At 40.9% G+C, this 16,672-nt stretch overlaps 2 protein-coding genes across 17 annotated transcripts in view; one reads left to right on the forward strand and one right to left on the reverse strand.

Moving 5' to 3' along the window:
- CLCN3 (Cl-/H+ antiporter 3) overlaps positions 1-14,704 on the reverse strand; it is a 61,309-nt gene extending 46,605 nt beyond the window's left edge. The window contains exons 1-2 of one of the 2 annotated variants that reach the window (XM_014878546.2): positions 14,566-14,695; positions 4,665-4,840 (exon numbers count right to left, since the gene is read on the reverse strand). In XM_014878546.2, coding sequence (XP_014734032.2) covers positions 4,665-4,824 — 160 coding nt within the window. In that variant the 5' untranslated portion in view covers positions 4,825-4,840; positions 14,566-14,695. Of the gene's footprint in view, positions 1-4,664; positions 4,841-14,565 lie in introns of both variants that reach the window. The other variant, XM_014878544.2, reaches the window with a different exon arrangement.
- A 92-nt stretch (positions 14,705-14,796) lies between these two features.
- NEK1 (NIMA related kinase 1) overlaps positions 14,797-16,672 on the forward strand; it is a 41,811-nt gene continuing 39,935 nt past the window's right edge. For 14 of the 15 annotated variants that reach the window (XM_014878532.2, XM_088163597.1, XM_088163599.1 and 11 more), the window contains exon 1: positions 15,698-15,766. The gene's annotated coding sequence lies outside the window, so the exon portion shown is untranslated. Of the gene's footprint in view, positions 14,957-15,697; positions 15,767-16,672 lie in introns of those variants that run through there. The other variant, XM_014878537.2, reaches the window with a different exon arrangement.

The raw sequence follows: 16,672 nt of genomic DNA on the forward strand, positions 1-16,672 counted from the left end.
CTGGCATATTCTTTTCTTTTTCAGCAGCAATGAGATAGTAGCAAGGAGGAGAGTAGCAGCTGTAGCAGCAGCTTTTGAATTACCAGTTTACAGGTTGTCATACTAAGGTTAAGTATTGCCAGTTTTATGTTAACACCATATGTGAAATTGTAAACTGTCTCCACACTGAACTCACAATATAAGCAACTAAACTCCTTCAGCTGAAGCAAGAATCTCTATAGCTACCTAGTAGAATGTAAGCTCATTCAGGACTCGGATTCCCACAGACAGACCAAAGTACCTCGATATGTAAACACCAGTGAGGTCACTTGTTTGCAAACCATTGTTACTGCAAATAAGGTTTAATCACCTGATTTCAGGAAAGTGCATTGAAAAAAGTGCAGTCTGACAACAGTACAAAAATCCACCTCCTACTAAGCTTGCCCTACACTTAAATAAAAACTAGTCAAAACTGATACAGTCCTCTCTTATCACATAAACAGCTCTCAATTCTGAGCAAAATTATGGAGACTCTCAGTTTCACCTCACTAGTTGGCTAACCCTGGGTCATAAAAGGAAAAAGTCTGAACTTTTGAAGAGACTTGTTACACCCTTCAAGCCCAGCTAATAGCCAAGAATTGTGATTCTCTCAAACTTTAGAGACAGCAAGGCAAAACACTGAGAGAAAAAGACCTGATTAGAAATTTCATCTTCTCATCACATTCCATAGTTAAAATATTAATCTAATAATATATTTCCATTCTGGAAATTTCATTTCTGTTTAGAAATAATTCTTTTTTTCCCTCTGCTAAATTGATGGGAAACAATGATGATGAAATATCCTAGTGTAAGATTTTGTTTAAAAGCTAAATAGTATAGCTCTGCAAAATTTAGATCAGCAAATATTAGCCTATATGACTTAACTATTAAAGAATTGATTGTTTTCCAGAGTTAAGTACAATATCCTTAAATTAACCTATCAAGAAGCAGGCCAAACAGGCTAAAAATAACACACAGATATGGATGTACATTTTCTGTACAAGCTCTGGTAACACATCCTCCACACAAAGAGGCAGAGGCTTCTATTTCAACATAAAATCACTGATCTCATTAGCTAGCCCTTTAACAAGGAAAAGCACTAACTTTAGTACTACAAAGTTTTGATAAGCAACAAAAGCAAATTTTGTTCAAAGCTTACAGGCAGCTTTCCTTCAAGACAGGGCTTTAGTACAAGCCATCCAAGCCTCCACATGCATGGCAATGTAATTATTTAGCATGTTAAAATATAGTACGCTCAAAGAATTCACAATTTCATAATACCTACTTGTTCTGCATAACACTGCCACTGAGAATCTGTCATTCATGCAAAGAAAACAGCTACTGGGGAACATAACAGGCATAGTACATATATAAGTATTTGGTTTACAATACTACATCATCACAATTTCTCTATTTTCCTCATATGAGACACTAAAGGACAGGTCACATACATGGTTTCAGATAGTGTTAAGAAAAACAAGATTGTTGTCCAGCATTGGTTTTAAGATAATGGTGATTACCCAACATGGAACTATCCACAACCTTTCAAACAAGATGACACTAAAAAGACAAATCGCTATCAGCTCAATATTAAAGAAACCTAAGAGTCTAGGTGACAGGACTTTCTGATTACTGGTTTCAGTTAACTTTCATTTGTTTAGTCCCATATAGTATCAAGGAATTTCCTACATAAGACAAGGAGTATATGAGGTTAGCATTCTTTCCCAACATCATCCAATTTCCACGTGCTTTCAACAGAAGGCATATTCACCACTGAGTAAGAGCTTCAGTGGCTTTCTACACCTCACTTAAGTATGAGTGGTAATGTGAATAGCAGCACTGTGCAGCTTTATAGAACTGCTGTCCTGAGAGCCAAGGGACTGAGCAAGCCTAGTGAAATAAGCAGACTTCTTCTGTTAACTTACTACCCTCTAAACAAGGGAGAAAACTACAATTACTTTAGAAATTCCATATTGTTAGACTTTTATTTACATAATATATGTACAGCTTACGGTTCCATTTTCATTAGCTGAAAAAAGAAGAAAGATAAAGAAAGACTATTTCTTAATCCTTTGTTTTCTCCTTACTGCATAGTCTTGATTTTTTTAAAAATCTCCAATTCTGTATTTTATTATAAGAACTGTAAAATTATGATGGGCACTCTATTATCCACAGCAACTTACGCAGATTGCATAAATTCATGTCCGTGCTCACTTGTATGACAAGCTTACAGTCTGCAGCTATATAGCTTTCAATTTTTCTGCATTACTTCCACAATCATTTGAACTACGGATACACTGTTGCCATTTTGCTAATGTTGCTAAGATACCAGGCTTATAAATTCTTCCAGTCCCACAGACTTAAACCACATATTTTTAAATAGGGGTCCCGATTTCAGCAGGGTTCACCTGCTAAAGCACAGAGCTAGACCTGAAGCCTCTGCATTCACATCCTGCTCTGGAGGCCCTGCAGTGCTGAGAAGCCTGTAACCTTCCAGTTACTGGGATGGTGCTGCCCTGCCTCAGGAGATGGGAAACATTCCATGCTGTCCATATTGAATCCATCCGTACTTAGACTTAACAGAATAAAAATATGGCTAAAGGATAAGAACATTTAAATAACAGTAATAATAATACAAAAAAAGTGCGATGCTAAGTGAGTAAAAACACAAATTACAAAATTACAGAAAATTACAAAACAGGCATGTGCAAGAAAGCCTTTGTTTTGTCTTGTCAATGAGATATGCTATATTAGAAACACAGAAGAAAAAACACCTGACTCATTTGGACAGCTAAGAAATGAGAAACACAGATGTTCACCTCCTGAATAGCAGTTCATGTGTAACATTTTTCAAAGTATGTTCTTACCGCCCTAAAAAGAAAACTAACATCAGATTCTGATCTACTACTAAGATATTAAATATGATTTTTTTGCACAATAAAACATTTTCTGTGTACAGAGACACACAGATCACCATTCACTTAAATAAAATAATAGGGCTAATTACTATTGCTGCCTCTTACAGGGAGTCCAGAACTGGGGCAAGCAGGTAAGTCATTAGCAAAAAATTAAAGTTCCAGGAAAGAAAATGCATTTATATTTATGTAGCAACCCACATTCTGTAACTTCAGTGTTAGAATAAGATGGGAGTTGCTGGCATGTGCAGCAATTGCAATTAGCATTGATTTTGACAATGCAAACAAAACCACCACCTCATCTGTTTGGACTCAATTTATGGATCTGATTTCACAACATGTAAAGGGCAGAACAATGGCTTTGAGAACCATTTATTTTACTGTAAACTCATTTCTCCTTCATGCTTGAAGTGATGGAAATTATTTATATGAACAATATCCAGAGTAGCTTCAGACTTTCAGTACAGGTTGTAAATATTATGTTAGACAAGCAAGGCACTCAGTTTATTAAAAGTGCCAGATACTTAGAACAAAGAATTATATACAGAAGCCAGCTGTTCACCTAATAATTTCCCAACTCTTAAGTACTGGACTTTAACATGCTGGTGTTCTCCATGTAATGTGCCAGAAGAAATATGTAGATTGAAGGTGTGCTGGCTTGTGATTCCTGTATTGGTATACAAGTTAAACAACTGCACATTCAAGACATATCTAATTAGACAGAAGGAATACAGGTAAGAAAGATGCTTATAATGGTATGGCACAACCATCAGCACAGTGCCAACATCCAAGGGCTAAGTGCAGCACAGGCAAAACATATGGAGGAAGAGACACTGCAGGGAAGGAAAAAAACTAAATGCTAATGGGAGAAGAAAAGAGGAAAGGGCAGTAAAAAAGCAAAAAAATCCAGGAAGCAGAGTTTGATTTTAAACAACGTGAGAGGAAGTGACCAGAGTATACATTTAACCAAGTTTAGTATCTTTAACAGAAATTACTTTCTTTCCCTCCCCTTTAGTTCACCTCTTTGAGTATTGCTAAATGAATGTTAATACTCTCACTACATGAACTGTTTTCTTAAACCAAAAAAAAAAAACCAAAAAACCCCAAACAACAAAAAAACAACAAAAAAATGAGCTTCTCAGTTCTTTCTTGTTTGTATTACTTCAGTGTTTTTATAATGCTCACACTGGAAAGTTTTGTTCGCAACTTTTCATCTACTCAAAAATTTAGCTCATATTGTGCTTTCTGTTGCTTCTAACAACACCTCTACTTTCGGCTTTTGCCTCTGTTTTACAGAGGTGAAGCTAAATGAAGTAAAACAGATTTATCTCTAGAAGTAATGATTAAAACATCCTGTTAATTTTTGCATCAAAGAAATATTGGAGACTTCCAAAGACATTGAGACTTCCAAAACCCCACTGCAGAGAAGAAAGACCAGGTAGCTGCAAAACAGCCATCTTTCTACTTGACAGCAAGTTTTACATTTGTCAGCAGCATGTTAATATCTGCCTTGTATCAGAAGTCATCCCACACAATGTAATTGTTAGGAAAGCACACAGAAGAATGTTCAACCCTTTCAGGTTTAATGCCTCTCTCTGAAGGACAGATTAGCTTAACAGAAATGGATCACATTTGGTCATATAAAACCAAAACAAAATAAAAACTAACAAAAAACCCCACCACACATAAAAAATACAACCCAGAGAAACTTTTAAGCTGAAATTAACTTACCAATGGATGCATCACCATCCAAGAGATTGTCATCTTCAGAGGTCTGAAAATCCATAATTACACCTGCTCCATCTAAAAGCTCCTCATCACTGCTTGCACTAGTTATGCTGTTGTAACTGTTTCGATAGTAGCCTCTATGAAACAGCTGCTCAGACTCCATTTAGCTGCTTTATAACCTGTAGGCATATATAAAAAAAAAGTTATTTCTTACTTGAACATTCAAAAAACACTAAGAAATCTGTATCAAAATAAAACTAGAGTATTTCATGCTTCGGGGAAAACTTTTTATGGTGACAATACTACAAACTACAAAAAGGTAGCAGCAACACAGAACAAATACAACTAAACTGAAGAACAGAGAGCTAAAGCAGGATCTCTTACCCGTTATGACTAGAGAGAGCAAAGTCAGTAATGAGCACTTGAGCAGAGTACATTGTATCTAATTAAATATGTGCAGGCAGGAAGTACATTGGTAAAGTACAACAGTGGACAAACAGCTACATTAATAGCAGAAAAAGCATGTAAGGCTGTGAAGTTTTCTGCAGTGTAGTACCACAGGCATTTTTCTGCTCTCCAACATCAGACATACTGCTTTTGTTTCAAGCTCTACAATTAAAAGGTCAAGCAGAGAAGCGAGTCAGCTGAGGTAACCACTTCCAGTGCAGAGACACATCTATGGAAAAGACAAAATAGGCCAGTAAAAAACCCCAGATTTACAAGACATTTGCTGACATCTGATCCAAGCAATCGGTAAATCTCCAGAATTGGTTTCTGTTATCCCATAAAAATACTTTTCTATGTCTTAAAGAGGTGGCAGGAAAAAATAAAAAAGGCAGCTAAGGCTTGTTACTTCCCCAGAAGGGGGGGTAGAGTGAAAATTTAGCAGTACTCCTCCAGATTCCAAATTACAAATTTGTTTTAAATAGCCCAAAGTTAAAAACAACTAAAAGCCCTCAACAACAACAACAAAGAACCCAGCAAACACAATCAACACAAAGAAACAAACCAATAAAAAACCACAATGATTGATCTTAACAAAAGAACTCTTTTTCAAACTAAGAATCCTGATTAATTAAAAAAATCAGAGTAAAATTCAATTTTACTGTTCAAGCTAAAAGGCAGTCATCTGTCCTCTAATTCTCATATATCTTCCAACACACCCTACTCAAGCACAGCACTTAGTTAGAATGCTATGCACACATGAAGCAAAATTATCAATACAAGCTTTACACAAAAGAATATGTTCTACAGCAGAGAAAATAGGGTGGCAGGAACCAGAATAATTTGCTGAAAATTTTTGAAAATAACAGAATTTTAAATGGTTTAACTGTTCAGAACTTTCAAAAGTAACTACTTGTTATAAAATAGTCAGGCATTCTATATATATGTATCACCTTATTTTTAAGCATCCAACTACTACATATTTTAAGAACAGATAAATAATATGACAGAGACACTTCCCACACCCATTCTTAAATTAAAATTTTAAGATGTATCCATATATATATATGAGGGTCTATGCCAGAACACCTGCCCAAAAGATGAAAGCAGAATTTTTTCACTGTATTTTTTAGACCACTAGCAGATTATTTCTTCACAAAAAGGCACAAAAAAATCTTAGCACTTCAAGTTAAGCTTCAACCACAAAAATTCTTAAGGATACTCAATAATTCAAACTTAAAATTTAGGGAATGCTTATACTAACCTTTACAGAAATACATAGGCAGATCATTCTCTGTAGCACTCAAAAAAAACCCACCAAAAGCTTTTTTTCTTTACTGTGAGGGTGGTGATGCAGTGGGACAGCTTGCCCAGAGAAACTGTAGATTTACCCTACTCCAGGAAGTGTTGAAGGCCAGGTTGGGTGGGGCTCTGAGCAACCTGTCAAGTAGAAGGTGTCCCTGCCCATGGCAGGAGGGTTGCAACTAGATGATCTTTAAGGTCCCTTTCAACCCAAGCCTTTCTGTGATGCTCAGGAAAGGATCGTGGTCAATTTTTAGGTCATCTTTGGAAAAACAAAGTTATGAAGAGCACTGCCAGTTAACTGAAGCTATCCGAGTTTAAAAATCAAGAAAAACTATTTGAGTTTAGTAGTAGATTCCTAGGCTGTCTTGAAATAGAAGATAAAAAGTCAGTTTCCAAAAATATCCATAGGTAAAGCTTAGATTAGTTTCATTCACAGCTGCTTCCAAAATAAAACTGACACTCATGGAGGAAAGAGACAAACATGAACAGACCCACATAAACAAAACCACAGGAAAAGACAATACTTGTAAATATTTGTATTACTTGTAAAGCACAGGCTTAGCTTTAAAACTGCAATAAAAGCTCTCAGTATTCATATTTATGTTCTACTGAATCTTAAGAATCTTCGTTAAAAACACTTAACAACAGCCCAAAAAGTTTTCTCCATTTTTATAAAAAATACCAGTATAGAATATCATCACTACAGACCTGATCTTCACAAAAGCAGAACCATTAATAAATATTAAATATCCGTTTTGATTGTACCTTTTTTCTCCTCAGCTCTAAAAAAAAAAAAAAAAGAAAGAGGAAGCCAGCAAAAAACCAACTAAAATCTGACAGCCTAATAACCGGATGAATACTGAACTCATGCTTCTGGTCATATGATGACAAGCATTATAGGCATTGACTTCAGTTTGTATAAAGTATTCAAAACCACTGTGTCTCCACTTCCTAAAATGTCATAACCAGAAAGATTATGGCTACCCATATTGTGACAGCTGAAGAATTATGCCCACTGGCACAAAGATACCGGCCTACCTGATGGAAGACATCATTTCTTTCACACCCAGTCACTGATGTGAATACTTTTTAATGACATTTCACATTCGCCAAGTTACTAATGTGAATACTCCAATAGCATTCAACCACTGGCTAGATTAGCTCAAAACTCCAATTTAAACTTACTAAACTAACCCCATTTATTGATACATTAGAAAAAACCCTGCTATCAGAGTTGAAGAGTAGTCTCCCACACAGGTACAGTAACAAGTAGCTCCATAAGTGGTAAAGTATTGGAGGGGTTTTCAGTCAATAGTTTAAAAAGAAGGAGAGAAAAAAAAAAAGAAAGAAACGCTAGCAACATAATCCCTTCGCATGAAACTGAACTAAGTATGAAAGTATGACTCAAAAGCTTTAGCTTCACAGGCAGGTACTGATCCTTAGCCAAATCACAGTAAAAAACCGTGTCCATGACTGCTGCTTCGGAGCAAGCCTAAAATACCTGTAAGATACAGTGCTAGTTTCTAAACTAATGGGTCAGTACCTATAGCTGCAAATATTCAGTCCAGGGAAAAACAAAGATGAAGAGCTCTCTTGGCAAAAAAAAAAAATCTCTGGTGTCCCTTCTGTGATCCTATTCAGATGAGAAATAACACTGCTACTCGTTAAGACAACTGAAAGGTAAAACCCATACTCCTCTTTCGAAGGGCAGGAACTATGACTGCAGTTTCCATTGTAGACAGCATAACTCCTGTTTGTTGAGTCTTAGGTCATGATGCTCATTTTCTGTTTGATGAAAAGACACTGCAACAGTGTCTCTTTACAGTCTTTAAAGGCTTTTGCTCCTTTTCATGTGGACATGTGTTGAAGTCATCTCAGGGTTATACAATGAAGCAGAGCTTTTACACATCACCAGAATGACCAGAGATCTCATTAATCATACTACTTTTCTTTAACTTTTCAGAAAAATGCACTGAGCAGTCGCTAATTATGTGCACAGATTCCTAAGTTCAGGGTCACACCTGAGTTGAGAATCTTTCAGACAATTTTGTTCAATATAATTCAGGATTGTCAAATCGGAATGTGAAAAAGCAACCCCTATCCTCATTTTAACACTAAACATCCTCTCAATAACAGCAGCAACCACAGATTTTTAAGGTCTGAATTAAAATTTCTTTAGAGACACACTATAGCCCCTGAGATCAAGGAAAAAATTCTAGAGCTCTCCAAACACAGCACAGGGACAGGACCACTACTTGTGAAATCTTGTGGGGACCCCTGGTGGTTCCTGGTTCTTACTCTCCCTACTAACAAATTTCCAGTTTCAACCGAGTGAAGAAAATACCAGCTAAAGAGGAACATATCCACTGTACTGAGTTAGAAGTGACAAGCCTTTGGTCACCAGAAACAAAAAAAGGCTGGGTACTACTCTTGGTATGTGTAACTGTAGAATCCCAGAAGATAAGGGGGCAATGTGTATGTCTCAAAAAGTGATAACTGGATGGCTGTGGAGCCAACCAGCGATTGTTGATAATAACAGACGACTGCTGTCTGTATCTCGTTGAACAAGAAGTGGCTGCAGAAGGAGCCATGCAGAGGTAGGGCAGCACTCCTCCAGGACAAACATCCTTAGTGTAGTGCCAAGAGAGAAGCACACTGCTGTAGAGCTCAAGCACAGGAATGAGGCCAAGGTGTGGGCATGGACTGTAGAGAGGGATCAAGACTATCCAAGACCCCTAAGGCCCTCCAGCCCATTTCCAGAAAGGCCTGAAAGAATGGACTGCACACGATGGGTAATTTGCACAGAAAAAAAGAAAACTGCCTTCCTGGTGAGGAAACCTATATATTAAAATGTAACCCCAGCAAGCCTAGGCAGTACCTCCAGGATCCTGAACATCTCATCAGCTGGACTGATACTGGAACCAGGACTAGTGATCTCTTTTTCTCTTTCTTCCCTTTCACCCTATCCCTTTATCCAAAACCCACTGCCATGTGTTCATATAGACTAACATAGCAACCGTCATGCCAAGTGTGTGATGTACTAACAAAACTTTCTGATTGTTTGCAGACCCTCTGACTTTTGTTGTTTCTTTTGTCTATGAGCATGTATGAATCTTGAGTGCTTCCTTTCCCTTAAGGGAGGTACATGACAGTAGCAGAGTGATAAAGTGACAGATGCAGTATGTACAGCTATTTAAACTTAAAAGGCCAGGAATGCTGACAACACTTGCTCTGTTTCTTGCTCTGGATCCTCTCAAGCAACAGAGTTAAGGTGGCAAGGTGAGGAAGGACTGATCTGTGATCAACACCTGGATCTGGCTCATGGCTGACATTCTTTGCTGGACAACACAGAAGCCACCTCATTTTTTTAAAAAAGCACCCCCAGCCATTACTGGTGGCCATTCGGGTATTTTTCAAAGGATGAAATAAAGATATAAATCTGTTCAGAGAGACCTGTGAACATCTGATGTTAAAAAACAAGCCTGTTAATAGCCTGTTCCTGCTTTTTAAATAAAAATAGATACTCCAACTAAAGGAGATTTTAAAAAAATCAAAAGGTAGTGAAGCCCTAGATGCACAAACAGCACCAAAAGCAAAGTATTTACTAAATTAAGTGTGTTAGCAGTTCAGAATGCACAATAAGTTCACTTGAATATTCTTCTCTACTTCTCTCCAGCTGTAAAACCTTGTTGAAACATTGGCAAGGGCATCTCTCAAAATTATGTGCATTTTGTCAGGGTCTACAAATGGTAAACAAGGTTCTGGCAGAAGAGTCCAGAGGGAAATTTACTGTTCAATGGTGGTATCAAGCTGAAAACGAGACTCATGGTGGGTATTTTATGAGGAAAAAAAGAAATTGGGTTAATGTGAGATTTTCAGTATTATCAAAAAAATAATCTATCGTTTACTGAAAGGCTTCTAGCTAATAGACTGCAAAGAAGGTGAGTTATCTTAAATATGTTATATAACCACAGAGATGAGGTCAGTTCACTGAGTTCATAGATCAAATTTATTAAAAATAATCCATCCTCTACCTATTCAAAAGAAAAAAAGCCACTCTCTAAAATTTGTTAGGAATAAACCCTGAGATTTTTCTAACTGTGGTAATGATATTAATACTTATTGTTAGGTCTCCTTAGGTGTCTTAGAAGCTTTACTGCCTAAGTTAAAACAAAACAAAAGAAAACTGCTAAGTCTATAAGACTGAAAGTAATTTAAAGTTGTCTGCAAGACAAGAAGCAAAAAGTCAAATAATAATTAAAGGAATCTTCAGTTTTCTTTCCCAGATCTACTCCAGAAATTTGTAGATTCACTTTTCAAAATCAGAAAATGAATGTGTTTGGAAGCATATGGAGAACTGAATTTTTTTCCCAACATACACATGAGACAAATTATAAGCGGAAAACTCAGGGGAAAAAGCTGCAGTAGATCAAAAAGTGCAGATAACACATCAAAATCCAAGAAGTCTGGCAGAGAACACTAATTTGACGATAAAAGTGGAAGGAACTCATACACAAACTTATCTTTCAGGAAAACAAGTACTCGAATTTAAACTGGCAGGATGTCAAAATATTAAATCACCCCAGTAGCTCTATCTGGAATTTACAGTACTGAAGCAAAATGTCATTTTTACTATTTCAGTTAGGAAACATTTCTTCATTATTGTAGGATGAACATGCAAAATGCACACTTGAGTACTTCATCTCCTCTGAACCTTTTAGAGAAATTTATCAAAATATATAAAAAATAAGGAGAAAAAATAGCAGCAAAGGTTATCTTCATCAAAGGGTCTGTGCTTCAGGACCGAACTTAATTCACTTTTTCATTTACTATGCCTCCTTAGCCTCACAAAGTAAGCACAGTCTATTCCTGTAACTAGAAAGCCTAAGGAAAACGCTTAACAAACAAAACAGCTGAATGCCTAGAAAGTTCAAGGGGAAAATACCTGACTAGACTTTCTGCAAGTTATTAAAAATAACTGCTGGTACCCACTATGAAGTTATAAATTCTGTTCTTTACATTCGTTTCCAGGAATATACACTAAGACTACTTACTACATAATACAGACTAAAAAGGGTACTTCACAGGTAAACAGATTCATAACCATTTTAACAGCTTTGTATAGAATTCTTTCTATTACACGTGAAGCCTATGAACTACGGCATCAACTCCCTTCTCCAGTAATAAAAAAAATTACTATCTCAACAATTACTATTACTATTAATTACTATCTCAACAATTCGCATTTTTCAGTTTCTATGTTTTTAAAGCAGAGCACATTTTCCAGTAGAAAAAAAAAAGTATCTGTTTACAACCTTCTTATCATAATCAATTTAAATGAGCATTGTTTTGCCTAGACTTTATCCTCTCAGATGATTTTACAAAGACTTCCAAAATTCAAAAACAGGTTTCAAGTTAAACAACTCTAAAAATTTGTAATTATCAACTTTCTGCTATTCTGAGCATCTTCAATTTGCAAAGCATGGCATATAAACAAGCATGAAATACTGTATTGCAGAGCCTCCTCATCCACAAGCACAGGTAAAAAGCTGACCTGACACATGAACAGCTTTAGTAAGTCAGACAACACAGAATCTGCACTTTAGGGTTATGACACAAGGGAACAACTGAAACAAGAAGGACAGAATTGGGAACCTGCTCACAGCCATTAAGTTGAAATCTTAGTTTTGGGAAAATAAGCAGGGAGAATACAAAAGTAGTTCCATGCACATGATCACTGCCACTGCTGACAACCTTTGGAATTTATTGGGTTACTGCTGCTGTCAAGGTGCCAAAGCAAGAAATTTAGGAACGTGTAAAATAGTCTGAGAATTAGGAAATTAACTCCAATTGGCACTATCACTTCTGGCACAGATCTCCTCAGCAGAGCTTCTATTCTACTTTTTAAATTTATGACCAAGTTAAAAATATCCCTACTGCCAAATTATTATAAGATACCCTGAAACCTTGATCTGTGCAATTACACCTATTCACATGCACATGAAGTCAGATAAATAAGAACAGGAATAAACTATCTCAAGGTTCCTAGAATGCCTTTTGGCAATGGTTGTGAACTTGGAACAGCTGTCCCAGCTCCAGTGCTTACACTCAAGGAATGCAACTCTGCTGTTCAAAGTAAGACACACACATATACACAGATCCCAAAGCAAATTGGGAAGGCGGGGGGGAAGTCAACCTGTATATTCAGTGAATAAGAGAACATATATTACACAGCCAGACCCATCTGCTCATAGAGTAACCAGCACAGTGGGTTTTCACTTGCAGGTTACTCAAACATCAATTTGCTACAAACAGGATGTATAAACATGGTCATGAGAAAAACGCTGACAAATTCATAAACTAAAATGGTTCAGAACAATGAAGTCACAAAGAGCAAAGGCCAACAGCTTCAAGCGTCTTTCTCGGTCAAGAATTTAGATAGGCTTGTTCTTATTACTAGGGGAGAAGAGGGGAAGAAGGGGGGAATTTTACCCAGGACTACTTTAACTTGTAAGTATGCACCACAGAGAGTGCAGTGGAATAGTAAACCACTCAAAGAGGGCACAGTAAAAATCTGGGCAAAGAAAACCTTGGAATACAACAAGTAAAATATATTTCTAGAAATATTACAATACATATTGTGTATGACATCTACCCTTATCAGGCAAAGGATTTTTAGGACTGGCATACCACATACCAACACTAAACAGAAACAAACAAGAAACAAGCTCCATTTTTCTGAACACCATGTAAATTCTGTTTTCACATATGTTGCAGAGAGATGCAGAGTCATGGTGTTTCAAGCTGTGAGTTTCAAGCTACCTGTAGTTTTCCCAGAGCAGGACTCCTTCCCACTCTGACAACTTTGCAGCAAGTTTACATCTGCTTGCCAGCCAAAGAGACAAGACATCAAATTTACAGTAGTTGGTCAGTGAAAGACTTATTTCAGCAAAACCAATAGTGACAGCTGGCGAGTTCTCTTTAATCATGCTTCACAAAGGTATGTTTCCTATAATGCACAAATATTTTTTTTAATTTTACATTACACCATATTGACATTTCCTTAAATAAACAGTTTTGATGACTAGCTGCTTTCAAATCTGTCATACCAACACAACCTTCATTCAAATAGCTGTATCTGCAAAGAAGTATCTCTGTTGCTAAGGGATACTGAAAATAAACCCCTTCACAGGTCCACCTAAAAAAAAAGCATCTAAAAGCAAAAAGTATCAATTCACCTGACAATTTCTTCCACACTCTGCACTAGCAACTTCAGAGGTCCCACAACCTTAAGAATGAGGTGCAAGTCCTCGCACGCAAATGACCACCATTTACCAGTATGTTGCCAAAAATACTTAAGCATCTATTCTAATAAAGGCTAGCCCCAGAAGCGTTTTAACTTTGGTTATAAGGCCCTATTTTACCTAGTTTACTACTTTAAAGTGTGACACAGCAAATTTACTACACTACACGGAACATAGTTCACTACCAGCACACGGTTTTCCAGTCACATTCATAGCCATTCATTTTAAGTGACTACTGATACACACTTTTTTAACAGCCATTCCCACGGTTTTGGCTAAGGACGGGAAGAACTTTGGACAAGTACAGAAGATAATATGAAAGAATGCAGTCAATATTCAGTTTTAACCTCGCTGACCTGCACGCCCATTTAATTATGAGATTCCAACAAGAGCCCATTACCTCTCTCCCTTGTCTAAGAGCGGCCCTACTAGCAAACCCGTGAGCCAACACAGAGCGCAACTCACGCAGAATAATACTTCAGAGCTGGTTACGTGGGGAGGGGTCCCTGGGCATTCCCACTCGCAGAGCACCCCGCTTTCCGTGTGGGCACAAGCGCGGCCCGAAGAACACTGGGATGGGGTGACAGGGTGCAAACACGCCGTGTAAACACGCGGGGCATTCCCCATCTCATCCCGGCCTTTCGGGGGGGGCGCACGGACGAGGTGAGGGATCCGCGAGGAGCCACCATGTCCGTCCGTCCGTCCGTCCGTTCACGCCCCGGGCCGGCCGGGGCGCAGGGGCTGCCGGCTGCCCGCTCCCCTCCTCCCGCCGCCTTGGCCCCGCTCGCTGCCGTGCCGTGTCCCCGGGCCGCGGGGAAACCCGAGCCTTCCCCGCCCCGCCCTGCCAGTACCTGCGCGGGCGGTGCCACCCGCTGATCCCCAGGGAGGCGCTGGCTCATCCTCCCTCCGAGCGCCAGCGGGACACGGGTGCAGCCCCCGGACCCGCGGCCGCTCCGCCGCCCAGCACCGCCCCCTCGGCCTGGGGAGGGCGGGGATTCCCACCGCGCAGAATCGGCGCCCGTCGGGCCGCCGGGGTCAGCATCGCCGTCACTGCTGATTCTGCTTCCCGCGGTCCGCCCGGCGCGGGCCCGTCCCCCGCTCCCGCCTTGCCGCGGAGGGCGCGGCTTCCCGAAGGCCCGGCAGGGGCCCATGCCGGCCTCCCTTGCTGCGGGGGCGGGCTGAGGGCCCGGGGGGAGGCAGGACAGTCCCGCGCTTCAGAACGGGGTGGAGGCGGTTTCCCAGGTAAAGAAGGCACAGAGATGCTGGGTACATCGCGGCATCGTTCGGCTTCGGGCTAACTACGCCGCCTCTAAATTCCAGGCGCTACGGAGGCCCGGAGAGTTTAAGGGTTTTTACCTGCAGAGAAAACGCAGGTGTCGTGCTGAGGTACCGCCAGCCAAGGTGCTGAGGCCAGTGTGCGGTTTACTTAACTCACAGCGAATTAAAGTTTCACCAAAACGTATCAAATCAAGGGGTGGATTATTTTTTCCCCCCCTAAGGAAAATGCCCGCTGGTATGTTTACGTGCAAGGCTAAGAAGCCCGAGGGCGCCGTGCGCTGTGGTACTCGGACTGAGAAAGCGTGTTGTGAATCACAAGGCTTTGGCCCATAGGTGCCATTAAGGCGCGCTTTGGAGACGGGAACGGAGTAGCCACAGGTGTAGCCCGACCCTCCCGGTAAGCGCTGCGCTCAGCCCCGCCGGGGCACGCTTCCGCATAGAAAGCCCGCTGTGCTGGGGCAGACACACACCGCCGGTGCCGGGCTGTGCCGTGCTGCGGCTGCCGCTGAAACTCTTTTCCACGGGGGGTTCCCCCCGGAGCGCAGACACCCGCGCGCGCCCCGCCCATCACGTGACCCCGGCCGCGCGTTACCAGGGTGAAGTGCCGCTAACGCGGCCTGGGCGGGGGCAGGGCCGCGGCCCCGCCCCTGTGCGGCTCCCCCAATGGGAGCCGAGCTGCGGGGCGGGGCAGCCAATAGGGGCGGAGGGGGCGGGGCTTTGCCAGGCGCGAGGCCAGGTTGGGCGGCCGTGGCCGGCCGTGGCCGCGGCGGGCAGGTATGGCGGGGTGGGGACGGGGCGGGCGCGGGGGAAACTGAGGCGGGGTGGGGACGGGGCGGGCAGGGCCGCCCTTCTGGGTGCCGGGCAGGTAGCGGGTGGTCTCTTGTCGGCCAACCTGGAGCGGGAGGTTCCCGGCCGCGCCTCTCGCCCCGGTGCTGGGTTTGCTCTGGCTCTGCGGGGGCGGCGGCCTGGCGGGGCCCGCTTGCGGAGCGCGGCCCATTTCGGTCCCTGTCCTGTCCTGTCCTGTCCCTCCCCGTATGCGCGGCCCTGGCCTGGCCGTACGCTCCGGGCGGTCGGGCTGCCTCGGGGTGTGACTTGCGCCCCTTCCTTGCGTGTCTGTGGTGGATGAACTGACTTACTGCCCTGGGCTTGAAAAGACAACGCCCTGTCAGCGCTGATGTCCTTTCTCTGGACGCCTATTCTTCCCTTGCCACATATAAAAATAAGCTGTCTAACTCACAGAAGGTTATATACCCGCTTTGGCTGAACTGTAACTTCTTGCTCAAAGGCTGGTTACTCCCCATTTGTATTTGCACGGAGCAGCATACAAAAGCAGCCCTAAGCTACGCGTAATGCAGTTGGTTTAACTATAAAACAACACTTTCATAAAGTAGGATGGGAAGAGAACTTCAGTAGAGTCATACTGAGTTCAAATTGTGTCCTACCTGCTGTGCTTTTACTGTTGCTTGAAAGAGAATAAAGAAGTTAGTACCAAGTCCTTCTTATGTTTAGAAGTGCAACTTTACATTAAACTATCTTTTTGTACTGTAAGAAATAAAACAACCTTACCAAGACACTGCAGGCCTGCAATTTTAACTTTTTCCTTTCCTGGTAGTAACGCTTGGTCTTAGTAGGCTTTGCATCTCTTCTTTTGCAGAATAGATAACTTTAGATCTCACTTGT

The sequence above is a fragment of the Sturnus vulgaris genome, chromosome 4 (genome assembly GCF_052056855.1).
Source record: "Sturnus vulgaris isolate bStuVul1 chromosome 4, bStuVul1.hap1, whole genome shotgun sequence".
Classification (NCBI taxonomy): domain Eukaryota; kingdom Metazoa; phylum Chordata; class Aves; order Passeriformes; family Sturnidae; genus Sturnus; species Sturnus vulgaris.